Source organism: Cynocephalus volans, chromosome 10 (assembly GCF_027409185.1).
Source record: "Cynocephalus volans isolate mCynVol1 chromosome 10, mCynVol1.pri, whole genome shotgun sequence".
NCBI classification, from domain to species: domain Eukaryota; kingdom Metazoa; phylum Chordata; class Mammalia; order Dermoptera; family Cynocephalidae; genus Cynocephalus; species Cynocephalus volans.
The window spans coordinates 44125489-44143395 of record NC_084469.1 but is presented as its reverse complement, the minus strand read 5'-3'; the positions used below and the strand labels follow the sequence as shown (position 1 = coordinate 44143395).

General features: G+C 53.4%; 1 protein-coding gene across 5 annotated transcripts in view; it reads left to right on the top strand.

Annotated features, from left to right (window-relative positions):
• Positions 1 to 16550, top strand: part of TOM1L2 (target of myb1 like 2 membrane trafficking protein) — a 115431-nt gene extending 98881 nt beyond the window's left edge. Inside the window, exons 12-16 of one of the 5 annotated variants that reach the window (XM_063109376.1) lie at positions 665 to 740; positions 3005 to 3067; positions 9059 to 9118; positions 11118 to 11154; positions 12429 to 16550. In XM_063109376.1, the coding sequence (XP_062965446.1) occupies positions 665 to 740; positions 3005 to 3067; positions 9059 to 9118; positions 11118 to 11154; positions 12429 to 12577 (385 nt within the window). In that variant the 3' untranslated portion in view covers positions 12578 to 16550. Of the gene's footprint in view, positions 1 to 664; positions 741 to 2927; positions 3068 to 9058; positions 9119 to 9293; positions 9450 to 11117; positions 11155 to 12428 lie in introns of those variants that run through there. The other 4 variants (XM_063109377.1, XM_063109378.1, XM_063109379.1 and 1 more) reach the window with 4 other exon arrangements.
• Positions 16551 to 17907: the final 1357 nt, after the last annotated feature.

Below are 17907 nucleotides of genomic sequence, written 5' to 3'. Positions count from 1 at the left end.
TTGAGCTTTCTGTTCAGCCTAGAGAGGAGTGAGGAGTGAGAAACACTTTTCCCCACCTTTCCCAGGGATCCAGCATCTTGGTGCTTTCAGCTCCCTGCATCCTGCTCAGGACTCAACAGGATGACCAGAAACCCAAGGCCCTATGCACCCTTCACCAGCAAAAGTTAGTTGCTTGTAAAATATATAGCTAAAGCAGAGGAAGACACCCTCCATAATCAGTGACAGTCCTCAATCCTAGAGACTACCTTCCTTTCCCAATGCTGTTGAGGCTGTTGCTTATAAAATAAGAATTAGTAATACTTTGCCTTTATCTAGCCCCTCCCTTTCAGGAGTTCCAGGGCACTTTTGACATCCTGTACTTGAGCTTCAGAGATGCACCAGTGCTGTTACTCAAGACAGGGATGTTGAGGTGCACAACATACCAGATCTCAGAGAAGATTAGCAGCTGAGCTTGCTAGAACCCAGGTCTTGTAGCTTTAGCTACAGGAAAACAGATAGCATGAGCCCCTAGCCTCTGCCCAAAGACAAGTTCACAGGAAACATTTTTCCAAAGATGTCTAAGGAAGGTACGATGGGATAGAAAGTGATTACAGGTCACTGTCCCGTCCCACCCCTGGTGACCACTGGGGGAGAACTAACTCTGCTTATGCTGCTTCATCTCCAGAGTAACCTACGAGGATCCCCAGGCTGTAGGAGGACTCACTACTGCACTAGACAGTCGAAAACAGAGCTCAGAAATGGTAGGTCTTTAACTCTGTTTTTCTGCCTGGAGTCTTCTGGAGGGAAAGTCAGGCAGTTTGGTAAAACTGGCTGGATAATTCTGCAGAAGGTGGCTTGCACAGAGCAGACAGAACATGCTGGGGGAGAGACCTGGTGTGCCATCTGTTAGTGCTTCATGGAATCTTCACCCCACCCTGTGAAGTGACACCCTATGTGAGCTTTACCATGATGCCCAAGAGGAAACAGATCCAGAGAGGTGGGAGATGGTTTGGGGGACACCCAGAGAGCAGACAGCAAGCAGGGACCTGATCCGAGGAGTGTCCGACTTCAGCTCCACTTCTCTTCCTACCCTGGTGGCCCTGAGCACTCTCCTACGGCCAGACAGGATCTGTCTTCACATGGTACAGTGCCCTGGGGGTGGGCAGCACTTTGACAAAATCATGACCCTCACAAGGAAGGAAAATGCTGATTAAGCCACATCTCTGGTGAGCATTTGTAGCTGGCCTAGCAAAACAGTACCAACCTCTTAGAGGGCAGTTGGGGGTCAGATTTGTTTGGGGAGCTGGAGCAGTTGGGTGGTAGCTAGGAAGGTGTTCTGGGAAGCTCCGTGTCTGGAGGGAGTAAAGCCAGAGAAGGAGCACTTTGAAGTGGAGGATGGTGCTTGTTTGAGCCCCCAGGTGCAGCCATTGTTTCTGTGAGATTTGAGTACTGAAGGGGAAAGGATTTGTGTCTTAAAGCTTCTCATGAGATTTTCCCCTTTTCTGCCCAACTAAGAAATGTGTGTGAACACGTCAGTTTGCAGGGGAAGGGAGTAGGGCTCTTGGGACAGCTGCCCACAACAACTGGAACTCCTGTCAGGGTCCTTCTGCTGGGCTAGCAGGGGGCAGTACTCATCTGTACATTGGACAGGGAGGTCTGCAAAGGGTTGTTTGCTTCCCAAATATCAGTTCTTGGCCTCCTGCAGCCCCTGTCCAAATGGGTCCAGGCAGGCAGCAGTGCTGAGGCCTGGTTTCCGTGGGAAAGGTCACCCTTGGGGGAAGGGACTCCTTATTTCTCCGCTGGCCCAGCCAACTTGATCTGAGGGCATGTGTCCCTCTTCACTGGCCGCCAGGGGGCACAAAAGAGCCAGCTGGCTGGGCCAACCCCTGCTTTGGCCTTGGGTTCTCGGCATCCTGTCTTTCCACACATCGGGTGGGCAGTGTCACCCGAACCCCTGAGACTGGGATGGCCAAAATCTATGGAATGGCCATGCTTCTATTTCTCCCATTTCCTCGAATGTCTTCCGATCTAATGCAGGGAGGGCATTAGAGAGCCAGGCTGGGGGCTTGGCAGCACACTGCCTGATGAGGAACTCTTCTTCTCCTGGCTGGCCCTGGCCTGGCCTAGGAGCATCCCTGTCCCTCAGCCAGGCTGACCTCATTTGCTCCCCACTCTGGCTCCAGTGCCTGCCCTGTCCATGCCAAGGAGTGTCCAGGCCTGGGTCCGAGTCCAGAAGATGTGGGTGACTTCCCATCCTTCACCCTTTTGGTATATGGCTTGGACTGCCTCCCTGTTTTTAAAGGTCTTTGTGACTCTAGCAGGTTTTCCATATGGTGGTAGGCAAATTGCTTTTCATATGTGCTGCTCAGTGGGCGATGCCGTGGCCACAGCCTCAGCAATTCAGGGCGTCAGGGCACACGCTGGCTGTGTGCGTCCATGTGTGCACACATATACTTTGGCATGTGCATTGCTTCAGGTTACCTGTCCCATCCCAAGTTTTTCTGACCTGGAAGTGAAAACTGGGCCAAGGGAGAAATTAAGGACACATGATAGAAGGGGAGAGAATTCTGTAGCTGCATCTCCACAAATCAAATCCAAATAAATTAGTCATCTTAGCTTTTGATACTTTTATCATTTAAGAAAAGGCAATAAAGAGCTTAGGAAAAGATGAAAAGTTGACCCCTGCCGTTCCTGGTAGCCCTAATCAAGAGAGGCAGCCCTGGTCAACCTTCTGTGATCTCATGGAGGTTTTCCAGGTATGCAGGAGTAGTCGGCACGGTATATGTTATCCTGTTGGGATTCTGGTTACTAAACTTCTCTTTTCCAGGCAGGTAAGAGGGACATGCCGGGGGGGGGGGGGGGTTGGGCGTTGAGAGTAGGGATATCGAGTCACATTTCCTTACATGACAAACAACCAAGTCTGAACAGTGACTTTTCTATTACCACAGTATACACTATTGACTTTTTTATCATGGGTCTTGCTGTGACTTTTCTTTCTGGGACTCTTCTGTCCTCGGCCCGGAAGAGAGGTAGAGGTGGGAACTCTGACCTGGAGCCTATAGACAGCTGGCTCATAACCCAAGGAATGGTGAGGAATCACCAGCCAAGCCGAGCCCCACTGTCCACCCCAGCCTCTCATCTGTGTAACAGTGCACGCCTTCCTTTTGCGACTGCTGAGCCCTTGTGAATCAGACAGTACAAGGCCACACTCTCTCTTGCTGATGGGGGTGCCAAAATTCCCATCCTATCTTTGTGTAATCTCCTTAAGTCACAGAAACACCTCCTCTGGTTTTCTGCTGAGGTCCATGCCCCTGGGCCTTAAGGGTCTGCAGCATTAGCGAGGGTGAGGGGAGGGCCCCTTCTCTCCTTTTCCTGTTTCTGGAGCTCTCAGCAGCATTCACTTTTCCAGGATGAGCACCAGTTACTGTGGCTTTTGCTTGAGAGGGGACATTTCTAAGAGAACAGACTCAAAGCATCTGACCAGTCAGAGAAGCCCTCTCTAGCCCAGTGGCTGTGAATTTGGCAGTCTGAGGCTCAATGGGTTTTTGTAATGTACTTATTTGTGTCCACTAAGTCCCCCAAAAGGTTGTGAAACCTCTTAAAGAAATACACAAATACAATAGGAACAGAAGAAAAAGAAAACAAAGTCAGGGGAATTCAATGTCATAAACACAGTTAATTTTCGTGTAATAGAGCTTTCTGGCTCAGAGACCTTAGAGGGTCTCTCCTGCCTGTCTGTTCAGGTGGCCCTGAGCCTGTTGCAGGGAGAAAGGGTGACCGCCTCCCAGTCCACTTGCCTTGGGATGGCCTTTTCACCTCTAACAGAGCCCAAAGCTATGTAGAAGTGTGGTGGGGCCAGAGCAGGAGAGAATGCAGAGAAGGAAAGATGAGGAAACCAGTGGGGTAGGGTGGGGGAGACATGTAGCCATGCCTGGATATGGTGCCAGGCTATGGCCAAGGGAGGGGCCAGCAGGTCCCAGATTGCAGGCAACATAGGAGCCACCTGCTTGAGCAGCAAGCAAGGACTTGGGCCAGAGGGACCACCTAGAACCATCGAGGTGAGACTGTATGCCTGCCACCCAGCTTGCGCTGGTGCCCTCTGCACAGCCAGGCTCAGGCCAGGCAGGTCTCCCTCTACCTGTCACAGCAACAGCACACTCCTGCTCTGGATGAGAAGGCAGTTCTTGCACCAGATCCCAAGGCCGTTCTTAGAGAGATGGGCTGGCCCTGGTCCCTCATTTGCTTCTTCAGGGACAGGCTGGACCCTTGCCCACATCTGTGGGTGACCTTAGAGCAGGAATCTTGGAGACCCTGTCCATTCCATTGTCCAAATTGGGAAGATCCAGCCTGTGTGTCCTGTGCTTATTAATCCTGCAAAAAAGGATACTGCCCACACAAACTACCCTGAGTGTGGCCTTGGCAGCTGGTGGCAGCGCCTGGCTCCGCCCACACAGGCTGCCTCCCCACTGCCCTGTCCCCACGTAGAGCTCCAGTCTCCAACTTCGCAGAAACAAACCCAACTAACCTCTAACCCAGCGTCTGCTTGCCTGACTGCAGTTTTTTATTTTTTATTTTTTATATTTTTGTCATTAAAACAACGTATATTAATTGCTTTGCCTTATTTCCCATAGTGTAGAAACCCTGAGTCTTTCCAAACCTCCTGAGTACAAATTCTTTATTTGGAAACTTTTTGTACTATTGAGTGAGACCAAAAGCTTTTAGATTATTCCTCCCATTGGTTAGGGGGAGTTTTACACCTTCTCTGGAAATAGCATACCTGAGCTACAGCAATTACTCCTCTTGCATTAAAACCAGACAGGTAGGTTTCCTTGTGGGCTTGGAGCTGTGGGAAGCTGCAGAGGAGCATCTGACGGGGACCTTAACTCTCCTGGGACTTCAGGTGTTTGGAAATCCCAACACAAAAGTTAACTAACAGCACCAGGTTCACAGCCAGCTGAAGAGGAATATGATCTGTCCTGAGTCAGCGCCAGGGAGCCAGACTCTCAGGAAGACTGCTAGGCTGTGCTCTCCCTCTCTGGCCTCTCCTGGCTGTTGATCAGCCAGGGCTGTCTCCCATGTGCAGGATGCAGCCAGGAAGACATCCTGATGTGAACAAATGTATGTCAAAACAAGAACAGAAGTAGGTTAGTAAAAAGAGTGCTGCTGCCAAAGCCCAGGCCTGAGGTTGGAGGTGGGATGCCCTACTCAGACCTGGAGACCCCCAAGGCCCCTCCTGCTCAGGACGGATGATCAGTAACCCTGGGAGTACCCCCAGACACAGCAAGCCCAGGGTCACAAAGAGTGCTGGCTATGGCCGAGCCAGTGGGAGCACCTCTCCCCATGGGCAGGCAACCCTACTGACCCATAAGGCAGAGCTGCCCTGCTTGCAGTTCCAAGTGAGAGTCAGCTGACAGCAGGGCAGCTCACCCACCCCTCAGATCAAAATCCACCGCTGCTGACATCCAAGATGCTTGTTTCTCCTCAGACACCCAAGATGGGCGGGGCTGGTCTTATCCTTGCCTCAGCTGAGCCAGCCTGCCTGCCTGTCTTCAGGGGGAGTTAGCTCTAGGCGTTGATCTCTACTGGAGGGTGTTCCATGCTAGCTCCCTTTCTTTTTCTCTCTTCACACCTTCTTTTCTGTCTCCCTCCTCCAACTCACATTCCTCTTCAGACCCCTTGGACCAGCCTTTAACTTGGATCTTTGCCCAGGAAGTGTGAAAACCATGGCATGGCAGAGCCTCACTCTTCTGAGGGATCTGCCGGGCCAGCTCTGTGCTTGACAGATGAGGACGCTGAGGCCTCCCAGGGGCCTGGTGTCTTGCCCACAGCCACAGGGCAGAGACAGCGTCCCAAAGCCTCAGTTCAGTGCCGTCTTCTCTAGCCAGGGCCCTTCCCTTCCCGCCCACCAGCCTGGAGAGGGGAGCTTCCTCTTCCTCCCTCCCAGCTTCTATTCATGTTTTCATAGCAGTGTGCATGTTCAGTTTGTATCTGAGAGCACTTTCACTACTAGGAGGAACTTTACCCTATTGTAATACTCCAGGCATTTATTTACAAGGGCAGGAGGTTGAAATAGCTGAGGTTTTGTGTATGCACACAAGAAAGTTGACCCCTGCCTTGCCTTATAGAAGCTTAACTGTTAACTAACACCCTGGTCCACAGTGGTTCAGGCCCTGAGGCCAAGTGCCTTCTATATTGTAATGAGTCAATTCTAATAATTTCTGACATCCCTGGGCTTCTGAATTAGAAAACAGAAGCAGCAACCTGTAAGTTAACGGATTCTGAGTCATGAGTGTTGAGAGCTAAATACAACCTAGCGATCACCTTATTTCATAGATGAGGAAACCGAGGCCAATTGTTGCCCAAGCCCCTGCCCCCTGCTCCTGCCTCTCCACCCAAATCGCTGAGGCTTCTTAAGACAGAAGAGGCTCGGGAGCTAGCCAATGAAGAAACTGGAGTCCAAAGAGAAGCGGCCTGCCCCAGGTTACACTGCCCGCGAGCCCGGCACAACTCCTCACCAGCGTTCCCTCCTCAGCCTGGCTGCTAGCGTGGCGTCTGCAGCATGCCATCCCATAAGCATACCGCTTGTTTGGAAAACTCTAGGGGAGGGAAGAGCAGTGTTCCCATGATCCAGCTTTTGGGGAATTTTTTTCGACATTTTTCTCAAATGTCAACGTTTATTTTCTGAGCATGCTGGCTCTCAAGATTAATCCTCAAAGAAGAAAATTGGAACATGATCCCAGGCCTCAAAGGATTTATTTTATTAACAGTAACAAAAAATTATAAGAAAATCTGAAGATTTAAGGCCCCATGACTCCTTAATGTCTTTTTTTCAAGCTTTTGGAACACATTGAAAAACTCAGTGCATCTAGTTTCTGTTTCTCCTGGGCAGACCAAAGCGAGATAGGTATGCAGAATGGACCAGTGTATACGGCAACAGCTGTTGTAGGGTTTATTTTCTCTTTGGAGATGCGGCTGACTTTCTAAGCTTCAGTTCTGGGGATTTGGTGTGACACGCATTCTCCCAGAGGCCAGGCATTCTGACTTACAGGCACAAGATCATGCAAACTGGCATCTCCTGTTACAGGAACGTGTCAAGGCAGAAGGCCTGCTGACAAGTGCAGAATAACAGGTTGCCCCTGTGTGCCCTGCTGCTTTCTGATGGGGAAAGTTGGTGCCAGCCTCAGGCATGTTGGCACATCCATTGGGCATTCATATCTCTCTCCCCATGAGTAATCACGTGCTCTTTGTCCCTAGGATCCATGTCAGGGTAAGAACTCCCTGATGTTTTTTCAATTCAGCATTCTTAAGTCAAAGAAATAAAATAGCAGCATAGGCAGACTCTTCCTAATCTGATCAGTGGTTGGCTTGAGCCTTTCTGAAAATGCCCGTGCAGGTCGCCCATGTTAAGTCTGAAGTTAGGGCACAGAGCATGCTCCTCAGAGTGAGGGGGTGGCTGAGCTCGCTGAGGGAGGGAGAGAGGCGCTGCGGTGGACCACAGACACCTGCTCAATGCTCTCGGGCTCCACATGGTGCCCCACCTCCAAACCCACTGGCAACAGATGTCAATTTCCTTTGTTTTTTTTTTTTTTAAAGATGACTGGTAAGGGGATCTTAACCCTTGACTTGGTGTTGTCAGCACCACGCTCTCCCAAGTGAGCTAACCAGCCATCCCTATATAGGGATCCGAACCCATGGCCTTGGTGTTGTCAGCACCACACTCTCCCAAGTGAGCCATGGGCTGGCCCTTTTCCTTTGTTAAGGTCATGTTTTTTTTTAGATTTGGTAAACATTGAGGCAATCCTTTTACTGCCTATTTTAATTTTATTCTTACTCTAGATCATGACATTTTTTCTAGAAATGGTGGGCTTGCAAGTGAACCCTTGGAAGGTGCCTCCCAGATGCAGAGTAGGCGAGGAGGCAGGTCACCTTCATTAAGGGCCATCACCTCATTTCTTTAGGCTGGGAGCCAACATTTCATTAATGTGGGTTCTAGGCAGTTAAAAGTTACCATTACTTCTTATCACGTCATATTACACAGCAACTGAAATATTTTTAGCCATGTGCCTTTTTCAGAATCTCTGCCCCCGAGGTCCTTGGCATTGGTGGCCCAGGCGTGGCAACTGCGCAGGCATCCCTGAGGCATGTCTTCCGTTGCTCAGGAGCCCAGTCACCTTCCTTGCACCCTGGCTGCTTCTCCCTGGTTCTCAGTGGAGCAACTTCTCTTTGACTACTGAGACACAGACAGCCATGAAAGCCGGGAAGAAAAGATGAGACTAAAGGAAGCTGTTGCATTCAGGGTTGCTTCGTGATTCTTTTCCCCTAAAGAGACACAAAGAAAACTAAAGCCTGCAGTCCATTTTGTCATCAAAGCCCTTATTTTTGCTATTTCTGCTGGTGGCAAAATGTGGCTGCCTTCTGTCCACCAGGCCACACCCAGGCCCATGGAGCACGTGTCTCCCTGGGTGTCCCTCTCTTCCACTCAGACGTGCCCTAGGACATTTTGAAATACTTTCAACTGAGCAGACAGAGCCCCCGACGTCTCCCAGGGCTGGCACTATGCTGCCATCCTGAGCACTGCACCTGCTCTGGGCAGGCTGCCCCTTGGCCTCCCGTGGACATTAGGGCCCCCCTCTTGGTCCTCCAAGTCACACATTGTGCTGGGCTTGACTGCAGGCAGTCAGTTCTCCTCCATCTGTCACAGCTGACGAATTCAAGTCAGCTGGCAGGACCAGTACATCCCTGAGACTAGAAGGTGCTTCACGGCCCTGGGCTGAGGGACCCCATGAGAGGGCAGGCACATGTAGTCAAAAAGTTATCCATCTCAAGAACACGTACTGCCCCTCCCTCTGTGGCCCCACGGGCAGTCTGCTGCTTATAATTTGCACCCCATTGCTTTTCTCACCTGCTGTTCATACGTGGCTGCCCTGTGTTGCCCATGTGTGCCCTGCCCATTGTGTTTTTGCTCTGTGTACATTTTGGTTTTGTTTGGGTTGCTTTTGACGATTTCCTTTGTTCCGGTGTTCTATCTTCTCTTGCTGGCTGTGTGGGGCTGCCTGGCCCGCTGCTTGCCGCTCCATAGATCCCCGTTGCGCAGCCCTCTGTCATGGACGACATTGAGGTGTGGCTCAGGACGGACCTGGTGAGACTTGACTTTTATATTTTGTGTGTGGGGTGTGGAGAGGCCAGGCAGAGGCTCTTCTGAGGACAGGCCTCCAGGGACTTTGGCAACGGTCACGCCCCCACTGGAGGAGGGAGTTTGGGGCAGGCACAGCTTCTGCAGCCAGCAGCTCATCACAGCTCACCCTCCTCTCCAGCTCAGCCCATGGCTACCTGTGGAGGCCAGCTGTGATGGGGGCCAGCTCTGGGCACAGCCTCTCTCCCCCTCACAGCCCTGCGGTGACGTCCATGCCAGTGTGAGCAGAGCTGCTATTTGAACCTAGCTCTAGCTGTCTCCAAAACACACACTTGCCTTCTCCCCAGTTTCTTTTCAATTTCCAATGTATGTGTGTGCTTGGCTTTTTTGGGGGGTGGGGGGAAATGGAGTTTTTGTTTTTGTGTTTTTGTTTCTGTAAATTGTGAAATATACTCACAGATGAGTTGGGTGTTTGGTTTTGTTTTTAATTCGCTATCATTCCCCTTCCTGATATCTTCTATTTTTTATTTAAAAGAATCCCTGCCCCAAACACCATTGTCTCCATTGTAAGAGATCAGGATATTATGAATCTGAAAATGGCAACAGGTCCCAAGAAAGGAGAACTGCAGTCACTGGTCAGGATGCGGGTCCCTTCCTTTGTTCCTTACAAGGCACTTTCATTCTCAGCGGCCCTGGAGGCAGGTGGGGCAGGGTGGGGTTTGGCAGGTGGCTGATGAAGAAGTGCACTCTGGGAGGGGAAGTGGCTGGCCCCAAGGTTGTGGGCTATTTGGATTCTCCCCCAGACTGGAGACAACTCATCTCTTGCTCTTAGCTGCCTCCTCTTCTGGAGGCCCTGTCCCTCAAGCAGAATAGCCTCTTGGGTTGTTTAAACATAGGGTCAGCCTGGCTGTCAGTGGGCTGGTGACTTAGGCACCTCCCACACTGGGACAGCACACCTCAATTCAGGCCCTCTCACTGCTCTGGGCCACCTCCTCAGAAGGCCAGGCTTTCCAAAGATGCTCGTTGCCAGGTGAGGCAGCCACCCAGGTGTCAGGGGAGGAAGAACACACCCCAAGATTTCTTTCACAAAGGGATGCCTCGAAAAGAAGTAGTTTCTCTCACAGAAACGAAGCAAGAAGGGCCAAATCCTCACCTTACAAGGGACACCCCAGTACCTTTCCAGCAAGTCTGTACAGCAGGTCAGCTGTGGAGCCAGGAAGGAGCTCAGGCCTCCTTGTCCAGCCCAGGGCTTTGTTACTTCCCCAGCTGGCCGTTTTCACGTGAATCAAGAGACCACTGCATTCTCCAAATAAAATCAAGTGTGATCCATTTTAATTTTTTTAAGGGTGCACAGAACCTTGTGGCTTCTTCAGAAGCTGGCAGCAATGACAGAATCTGGGCTACAGGAAGAAGCCGGGGCAGATCCCAGGAGGCTGTGGGACATAGCTTCCAGAGGGACAGAGCCTCTATGCCAAAGGGGAAGGCCCTGTGCCATGAGCTTCCTGGCTGTGGTCTGTCCAGGATTTGTGCAGTTCCCAGCCGTTGGTGTGGAGAGTGTCCTCCCAGAGCCCCTGCAGCTGGCAGCAAGTGGACATTGCATAGAGCAATGCCCATGGAGACCCTGGGGGTACCTCAAGCTCAGACTTCTTGCCTCTCCCCAAAGCCTCAAGAGTGTCAATGAGTGGGGTCCTGCCCTCTGCAGCCCAGGCCAGAAAACCAGGCTGTACCATTTTTCCATTTTTCTTTCTAGCCGTTCGGGAGGATCAAAATCTACAACCTATTTGGTTTTTTACGTTTCCTTTTGTTTTTTAAAAACAAAATTTCTGTTTCTCTAGTAACAGCAATACTTTGATATTACAGAAATCTGGAAATGGGGAAAAGTAGGAAGTGGTGCTCGGGCTGTCATGGGTAGTGCCTCCCTGGGGTGGCTGTGGGTGGGCAGAGGTGGCTGGGTGGGTGGGGCTGGGACCGGACCCTAATCCTGCTCTCTCTGCTCCTCCCACAGAAGGGCGATGACTTGGAGGAGGGCGTCACGAGTGAAGGTATGGCCTGGCCGGTGTCCTTACAGTCCCCCTTTGCTGCTCCTGCCCTTGGCTCTGGGGGCTGCATTGGGGCTGGCCCCCGATTACCATGGAGCCACTGCTGCCAAAGCATCTGCTGGGACCAGGCCCTGAGCTATGGACTTCACGGGTGGCTCAGTTCCTTCCAGGCCTTGTGCTGATGTGGAAGTGTCATTTCTCCCATTTCTCTTGTTTGGAAATGTAGATTGGGAAGAACATGTGGCTTTCAGAAGGTCATGGAGCTAGTGAATAGTGGGTGCAGATTGCCCTCCCAGGTCCCCCAGATGCTCAGTCCAGCTCAGACACATACTATGCAGTTCACAGGTGTGTGCGGGCGCACCCTCAGGCTGCTGAGCTGGAGAGGGCAGGGTGCCACGCCTGGGCCTCAGTTGATGGGTTGGTGGGAACAGTGGGGGCTTTGTTATCCCCTAGGGCCCCCCTCACTCCACCCCACCACCCCCTTACCCTTTCACATACCCCGCCTCTCCCATCCTGTCTCCCCACCTCATCTTGCTCCACCTTGCCCCCTCCTCCTAGCCTGCCAGACCCCATGGTCAGACCGATCTGCAGGTAGAGAACCTTCAGAGAACTTGGCTTTCTAGTTCTGGGTGGCCATGTGGAAGTAGAGCGCTCCCCCTCCCCTCCCACCTCCTTCCTTAGCAGTTCTTGGTGGTCGAGAGTGGGGTAGGTGGGATGTGCCTGCCAAGTCTAATTAGGAGCTGGCCCCTCTGGCTCTCCCTGCTCTGTCCCCAGTGCTGATCTGGAAAATGGACAAAGCTGCGGGTCAGCAGTGGGGCAAGGTGCTCTGTGCTCTGGATTTTCCAGAGCCTTCCCCTGCAGGGCCTTCAGGCTGGGCATAGCCAACTTTTTCCCCACTCACTGGGAAGTAGGGCCACCCTTCCCACAGAGTAGCTTATGGGCCCTCCCCACCCACCCCCTCCTAGTTGGGCTTTCTTCTTGCTCTGGAGGTGGCAGAGGAAGAAACTGAGGCTGGGGAGTAGGGGGGTGACTCCCCTGAGGCTAGTCCCCGGGCAGCAAGGGTCCAGAAGCACCCCTGGCTCTGGGTCTAACTGCTGGCACTGCCACCCCTGCTTCCCTCTGGCGGGTGGCCAGGGCAATGTGGTGCAGTCCTGAGCTGGGAGGGGTGGGGGCTCATGCTGGGGTGACCCCTGTGGGGACAAGTGAAGTGCCCTTTGGGGAGCAGGTAGGCCATGCCCCCCCACCAACCCTGGCCCTTGCCTTGGTTTGTGTTGCAGAGTTTGACAAATTCCTTGAAGAAAGAGCCAAAGCTGCTGAAATGGTTCCTGACCTGCCCTCACCCCCGGTTGAAGCCCCCTCCCCAGCCTCAAACCCCTCTGGCCGGAAGAAGCCAGAACGGTCGGAGGATGCCCTCTTCGCCTTGTGAGGTGTCTGTGGTTTGCCTTCCCAGATGGCAGTCACCACTCACTCCCCCGGTGGACACCAGGCACTGGCCACTCCTCCTATCCCCAAGCCCCATGCGGCCTGCACACCTGTGTCTCCGTGGAAATGCCACTGTGTTTGCTCCCAGGTCTCCCACTAGTCAGGACCAGCTTTAGCCACCTTCTTTTCTCTGGGTGATGGGACAGTGTGGCTGCAGCCAGAGGCCCTTCCTCCCCTCCCCCACAGGCTCCCTGTGCCTGTGTTTCCTCCCAGGAAGAGCAGCAGAGTGGGCAGCCCCAGGCAGGACAGCCTCCTTGGCACTGTTTGCTGAGCAGTCCCCCTCAACTGCCTTCCCTCCAGTCACCCGCCCATGGAGAAGTGGGGCAGGCCCGGCCCCTCCACATGTGCACTGCCTCTTCCTGGCTCAGCAGAGCTGCTTGGGCGTGCCTGCCCTCCTATGCCCCTCTCTTCCAGAAAGGGCCTTGTACTGCCGCCTCTGGAAGAGCAGGGCTTGGTTGCTCCCACAGGCTTGGTCTCCTTGTGTCATCTTGTGGCACTTGGCATGTCGGCACTTTGGAAGGCTCAGTAGGGTGCCCATGTGTGGGCCTCTCACCTTTTTGACCTTCTCTCTTTCACTCAGTTGCCAGCCCAGGCCCTGTGCCTGAGCTGACCCAGTGCTGAGCCTGGGACCAAGGGGCCCCAGGTGGACCTGCCCACTTCTGGTGTGGGGAGAGAGCCATGGGCAGTTGGGAGGGCAGCATGCAACCTGGGGACAGCGGGCACGTAGCACTCTGGTGGGATAACACTACCGTAAACCACACTGCACACTCACACCACGTACATTTGGCCCTGGCTTGTGGAGGGGGCTTGCTTGGGAAGGCACTGCAGGTTTGAGAGCATGCCACACTTGGGGCTTGGCCTGGCCTGTGGTAGCCTCTGCAACTCTACCTCCAGGGCCCAGCAGCAGACAGCTTTGCGCCATGCTTGGAGGTTCCAGATGACTAAGTTGCCAGAGCAACACTAAGGCTCCTGCACTGCTCCCTGGCATGGGCCTCAGCCTCCTCACACAGACTGTCCAGACCGCCTGACCTCTTCCTACTTCAGATGTCCCCTGGCCACCAATTTGCACCCTCTCCACAAGCCGACCTTGAAGGCTGAAGAGCCTGGGGCCCAGGTGGTGGTTGGTGACACCTGCTCCTGTCACATATCCTCACTGATGTGTCTCCTGGCTGTGGGCAAGGGACTTATGGCTCTACCCAAGCCCTGGTTCAGCCAGCGACTGTCCCCCCATTCTGCTGTTGCCCAGAAGGAAAATGCTGCTGCTGCTGCAGCTGCATCACACCACCTGTGAGTCTTGGGACCCCACTTGCTGGGTCTGAGTCTGCTCCTGTCTCCTCCAGCTTGCACTGCCCAGGCCACCACATGTTCCCGACCCATGGTGAGGTCAGCCCTTTCCACCTGGTAGGAGTGCCAGCCTGAGCAGGTAGAAGATGCTTGGCTTCTCGCAAGAAGGCACCAGGAAACATTTGTGACTGGGACTACAGGTGGGGCCATGCTGAGCTGCAACAGCAGCAGTTCCAGTGGGGAGTGGGGCACTGCCTGGCCCGGAGCCCCATACTCAGTTTAGCTCCCCTCCAGCTTGGTTTACCTGGGGCCCATCTGGCAGGACCAGCTGGGGATGTCACATTCAGGTTCCTCAGAGGACATTCAGATTCCTCCTTGGAGCTTGGCTAGCCTGATTCCAGCCCTGCCCTCTCTGACAGCACGTGCCACGCCTCCACTTCTGCTCCCTGACCCTTGGTCAGGCTGCGCCTCCCCACTCAGCGCTTCTCAAGGGCAGAGCCCCCTGAGGTCAGCTCAGATGGCAAGATTTCTGAAGCCTGTGGCTTGACTCGAGCTACGGAGAAGGTGGCTGGGATGGCCAAGGTGTAGCCAGAGACCCTAGCCTTTTGGCATGGTCTGGAGGAGCTGTATCTGTGAGGGTCAGAGCTGGGCGTCCTCTGAGGGAACAGAGGCAAGGGAACATCCTCAAGGCCAAGAGCCTGAGGGCTCTGAGACAAAGAGGGGGCTCCTGCAGTGCATGAAGTTGAGGTTGGAGCCCCCAGCAAATCTATTTTTAATACCCATGTCCAGAACTTTCCCCACTCAACCCCAGCTTGTCGGCCAGGCAGGGGGCTTGGAGAGGCCTAGCTGCCCCATGAGCAGCAGGTGGTGGTGGACTACTGTGGACTGGCAAAAGGCCATTGACCATGCAGACAGGTGTCACCTGCCTTCCTGACCAGGAGCGGCCCCTCTGGTCTGACTTTCAAGCACCTCCTGCTTACACATCCTATCCAGAGGCCACCTGCCCCTACCTGTAGGCTGAGCTGACACAAGCTTGAGGCTTGCACTGGAAGCAAGTACAGGTCAGGCGCCGTGGGGGTGCCACTCAGCCCGTGCAGGGACATCCTGTCCTGAAGCTCTACCTCCCCGCTACTCCCCTCCCCCTGGCTGTCACCATCTGGGGAGCACAGTCCTCAGGCCTCCTGATTAGGGAAGGGAGCAGAGCCCTGGCAGGAAAGCTGGACTCTCGCAAGCCACCAGCCTCTCCACAAGTGTTAGAAATCACAGATACAGTATGTACTTAATTATACTAAATTATTGCTGGGATTCCTTATAAGCACTAATTATACCTGATTATAGGTTAAAATATTTATTTTGTCAAAATATTTTCTTGGGGATGTGTTTAACCTTTTCTGTGTTCATTGTGTGCTACTATGTGAAAACTAACCATTTCCTCCTGCCTGCCTTTTTGGCCAGTGGGCAGCAGGTAATGGCACTACATACAGACAGGGCATGGTGGGCCTTGGCCAGCCTGCCACAGAGTGGTCCTGCCCAGGCGTCCCCAGGCACCAAGCAGGCCAGCTGTGGCCAGGCTAAGAGAATGACCAACTTGCTTATCAGTGTGCATGGGACAAGGGGTTTTGGAACCAAAAGGGCTTGTTGCTGTCCTGGGCCAGAGAGAAAGGTGACCTCTGTCTGTCCTCCTGTCTGTCAGCCCCCTCAGTGGAGTGACTGTGCCTTGGTTCACTGCCCTTCCCTTCCCCACCCAGTGGTCTCAGGGCCTGTGCTGTCACCATGCCTCAGGAGGAAAGAACCCTTTGCTGCAGCAGTATTCCTCTGCCTTGAGGCCCCCAGCTGGGAGAGTGGTAGCAAGGGTTCTGCATGACCCAGTGGCCACAGGCACGCACAGGGCGGCCGTGCTCGGTTCCCGTGCTCTTGCCCCTCCTGTTCCTTCCTGCCTCCCCTGGATCCCTGAGCACATTTCCAACTCAGTCGGGCCAGCCTTCTGGATGGCTTGGGGTGGACCATGGGCCTTCCTGGGGCCAGGCCAGCCCCCGGGCAGCCTGGGAAGAGCAACGTGAGGAATGCTTGCCCTCAGCCTGGCCTCAGCTTTGCACTGCCAGGCCGGGCCAGCTCACTCATGTAGGCTACAGCCAAGCTTCCCCACCCATGGAGAAGTGTGTATCCACCTATGGCCCCTGCTGCTCCCAGTGCCCATCTCCAGCCCTTCATATCCATGGGGGGCCAAGCCAGGCTTTTCCTGTAGTCCCCAGCTCCCAGGAGCAGCTGTCAACCCCTGAGTCTTAACTGCTTCTCTTGTGTACAAAACCTCCAGGCTCTCCTGGAGAAGGGGGAATGGATATTTATTTTCTGAAGTTTGCACTTAATTTGTGAGGGTTCTCAGGATTCTGGGGGCGCTATTGAAAAGAAGAATGTGTTTGGTTCGTTGTCCACTTGTCCCAGAAGTCTGGTGTTGTCACTGTCACGTGTTTCTGTGGGCAGAGCTGGTTCTGGAGGGCAGGTCAAAGCATACACGACTCAGAATGACACCAGAGCACCCAACCACCCCACTGGCTCTCCTTCCAGTACCATCTCTCTAGTTTGGGTTCTTGCATGTAAAAAACTCCACAGTAAATAAATAATTGAACAAAACATTCCCGTGTGATGTCAAGTTGGCTGTGACTGTCTAAAGGGCCTGACAGGTCTGACCACCTTCTTTAAGCACCTCACCCCAGTCCCCCACTGTGCAGGCTGCCTGAGCAGCCCCTAGCCTTGCCAGGACAACCCCCAGCCTTGCCAGGACAACCCCTGTGCACAATCCATGTTGTGTGCCTGGAGTACCCAAAGCCTCGAGCAAGTAGGTCTGAGCCACTCCCTGAGGGCTCCCCAGAGCTCCACCTCCTGCCCCTGCCCCCAACCCTCAGCTGGGCTCCCACAACTTGACATCAGAATCTTCTGTAGAGCTTGTGCTAGGCACTGAATTTGACAACTGCTGCTCCAAGCCAGGCAGACCTCTCCCCCAATCTTTTGTGGTAACAGCTTCACTGAGATATTCACATAGCATACAGCATACCTGTTTCTTTTTTTGGCAGCCGGCACCTGATATGGGGATCTGAACCTGTGACCTTGGTGTTATAAGGCTGCACTCTAACCACCTGAGCTAACTGGCCAGCCACAATTTTCCCATTTAAAGTACACCAGTTTTTAAAATGAGGGTACTTCAAAATGTTCATGGAAAATAGAATTAAAAGATAATACAATCTTCCCATGAAGTTTTTGAAGTACTCGTATATTCAGAATTGTGCAACCCACCAAATTCAAGTTTACAACATTTTCATACCCCCAAAAAGAGACCTGTGTCGTCCTGTCTCCCCAACATGCTCACCTTTTTTTCTTCTTGAACAACAGAAATTTAATGTTTCACAGTTCTGGAGGGTGGATTGCTCTCTTTAAAAAAAGGCTTCTCACCCCATCTCCTCCCGCCCTGGGCGTGGGTGGCCTGCACTTGGCTGTTCTCTAGGAAGCAGGTCTCAGGAGGCTCAGAGGTATAGGAGGGTCCTGAAGAGAGGCTTGTGGGAGCTGGTGGGAGCTGTGCCTTCTCAGAGTGGCTTGGGGAGGCTGAGAGCCCTTCAATCCCTGCACCTCCTAGGTTTGAAGACTGATCTAAAGTGGGGTGGACTCATCATGCCCTCCTCCACCCCCATGAACCTGGAAGAAATGCAGAGACATCTGCCCAACCTCTCACTGTGCAAGTGAAGGGACTGAGTTGTAAACGTGCCTAAGGCTGTGCAGGGGATTTGCAGCAGAACCAGCACTCAAACCCAGACCCCAGGCCTCCCAGAGCAGAGCCGTGGAGGAATGGGTAGGGAGGACACCATCTCACAGCCAGAAGGTGAAGCTGCCCCACCTGTCCTGAACACCAGCCCTTCTGGGAGAGGGGCTCAGGATGGGGGTCCCCTGCCTGCTGATAGTAGGCAGGCGGGGCCACAGCAGGGGCCACATTGGGATCAC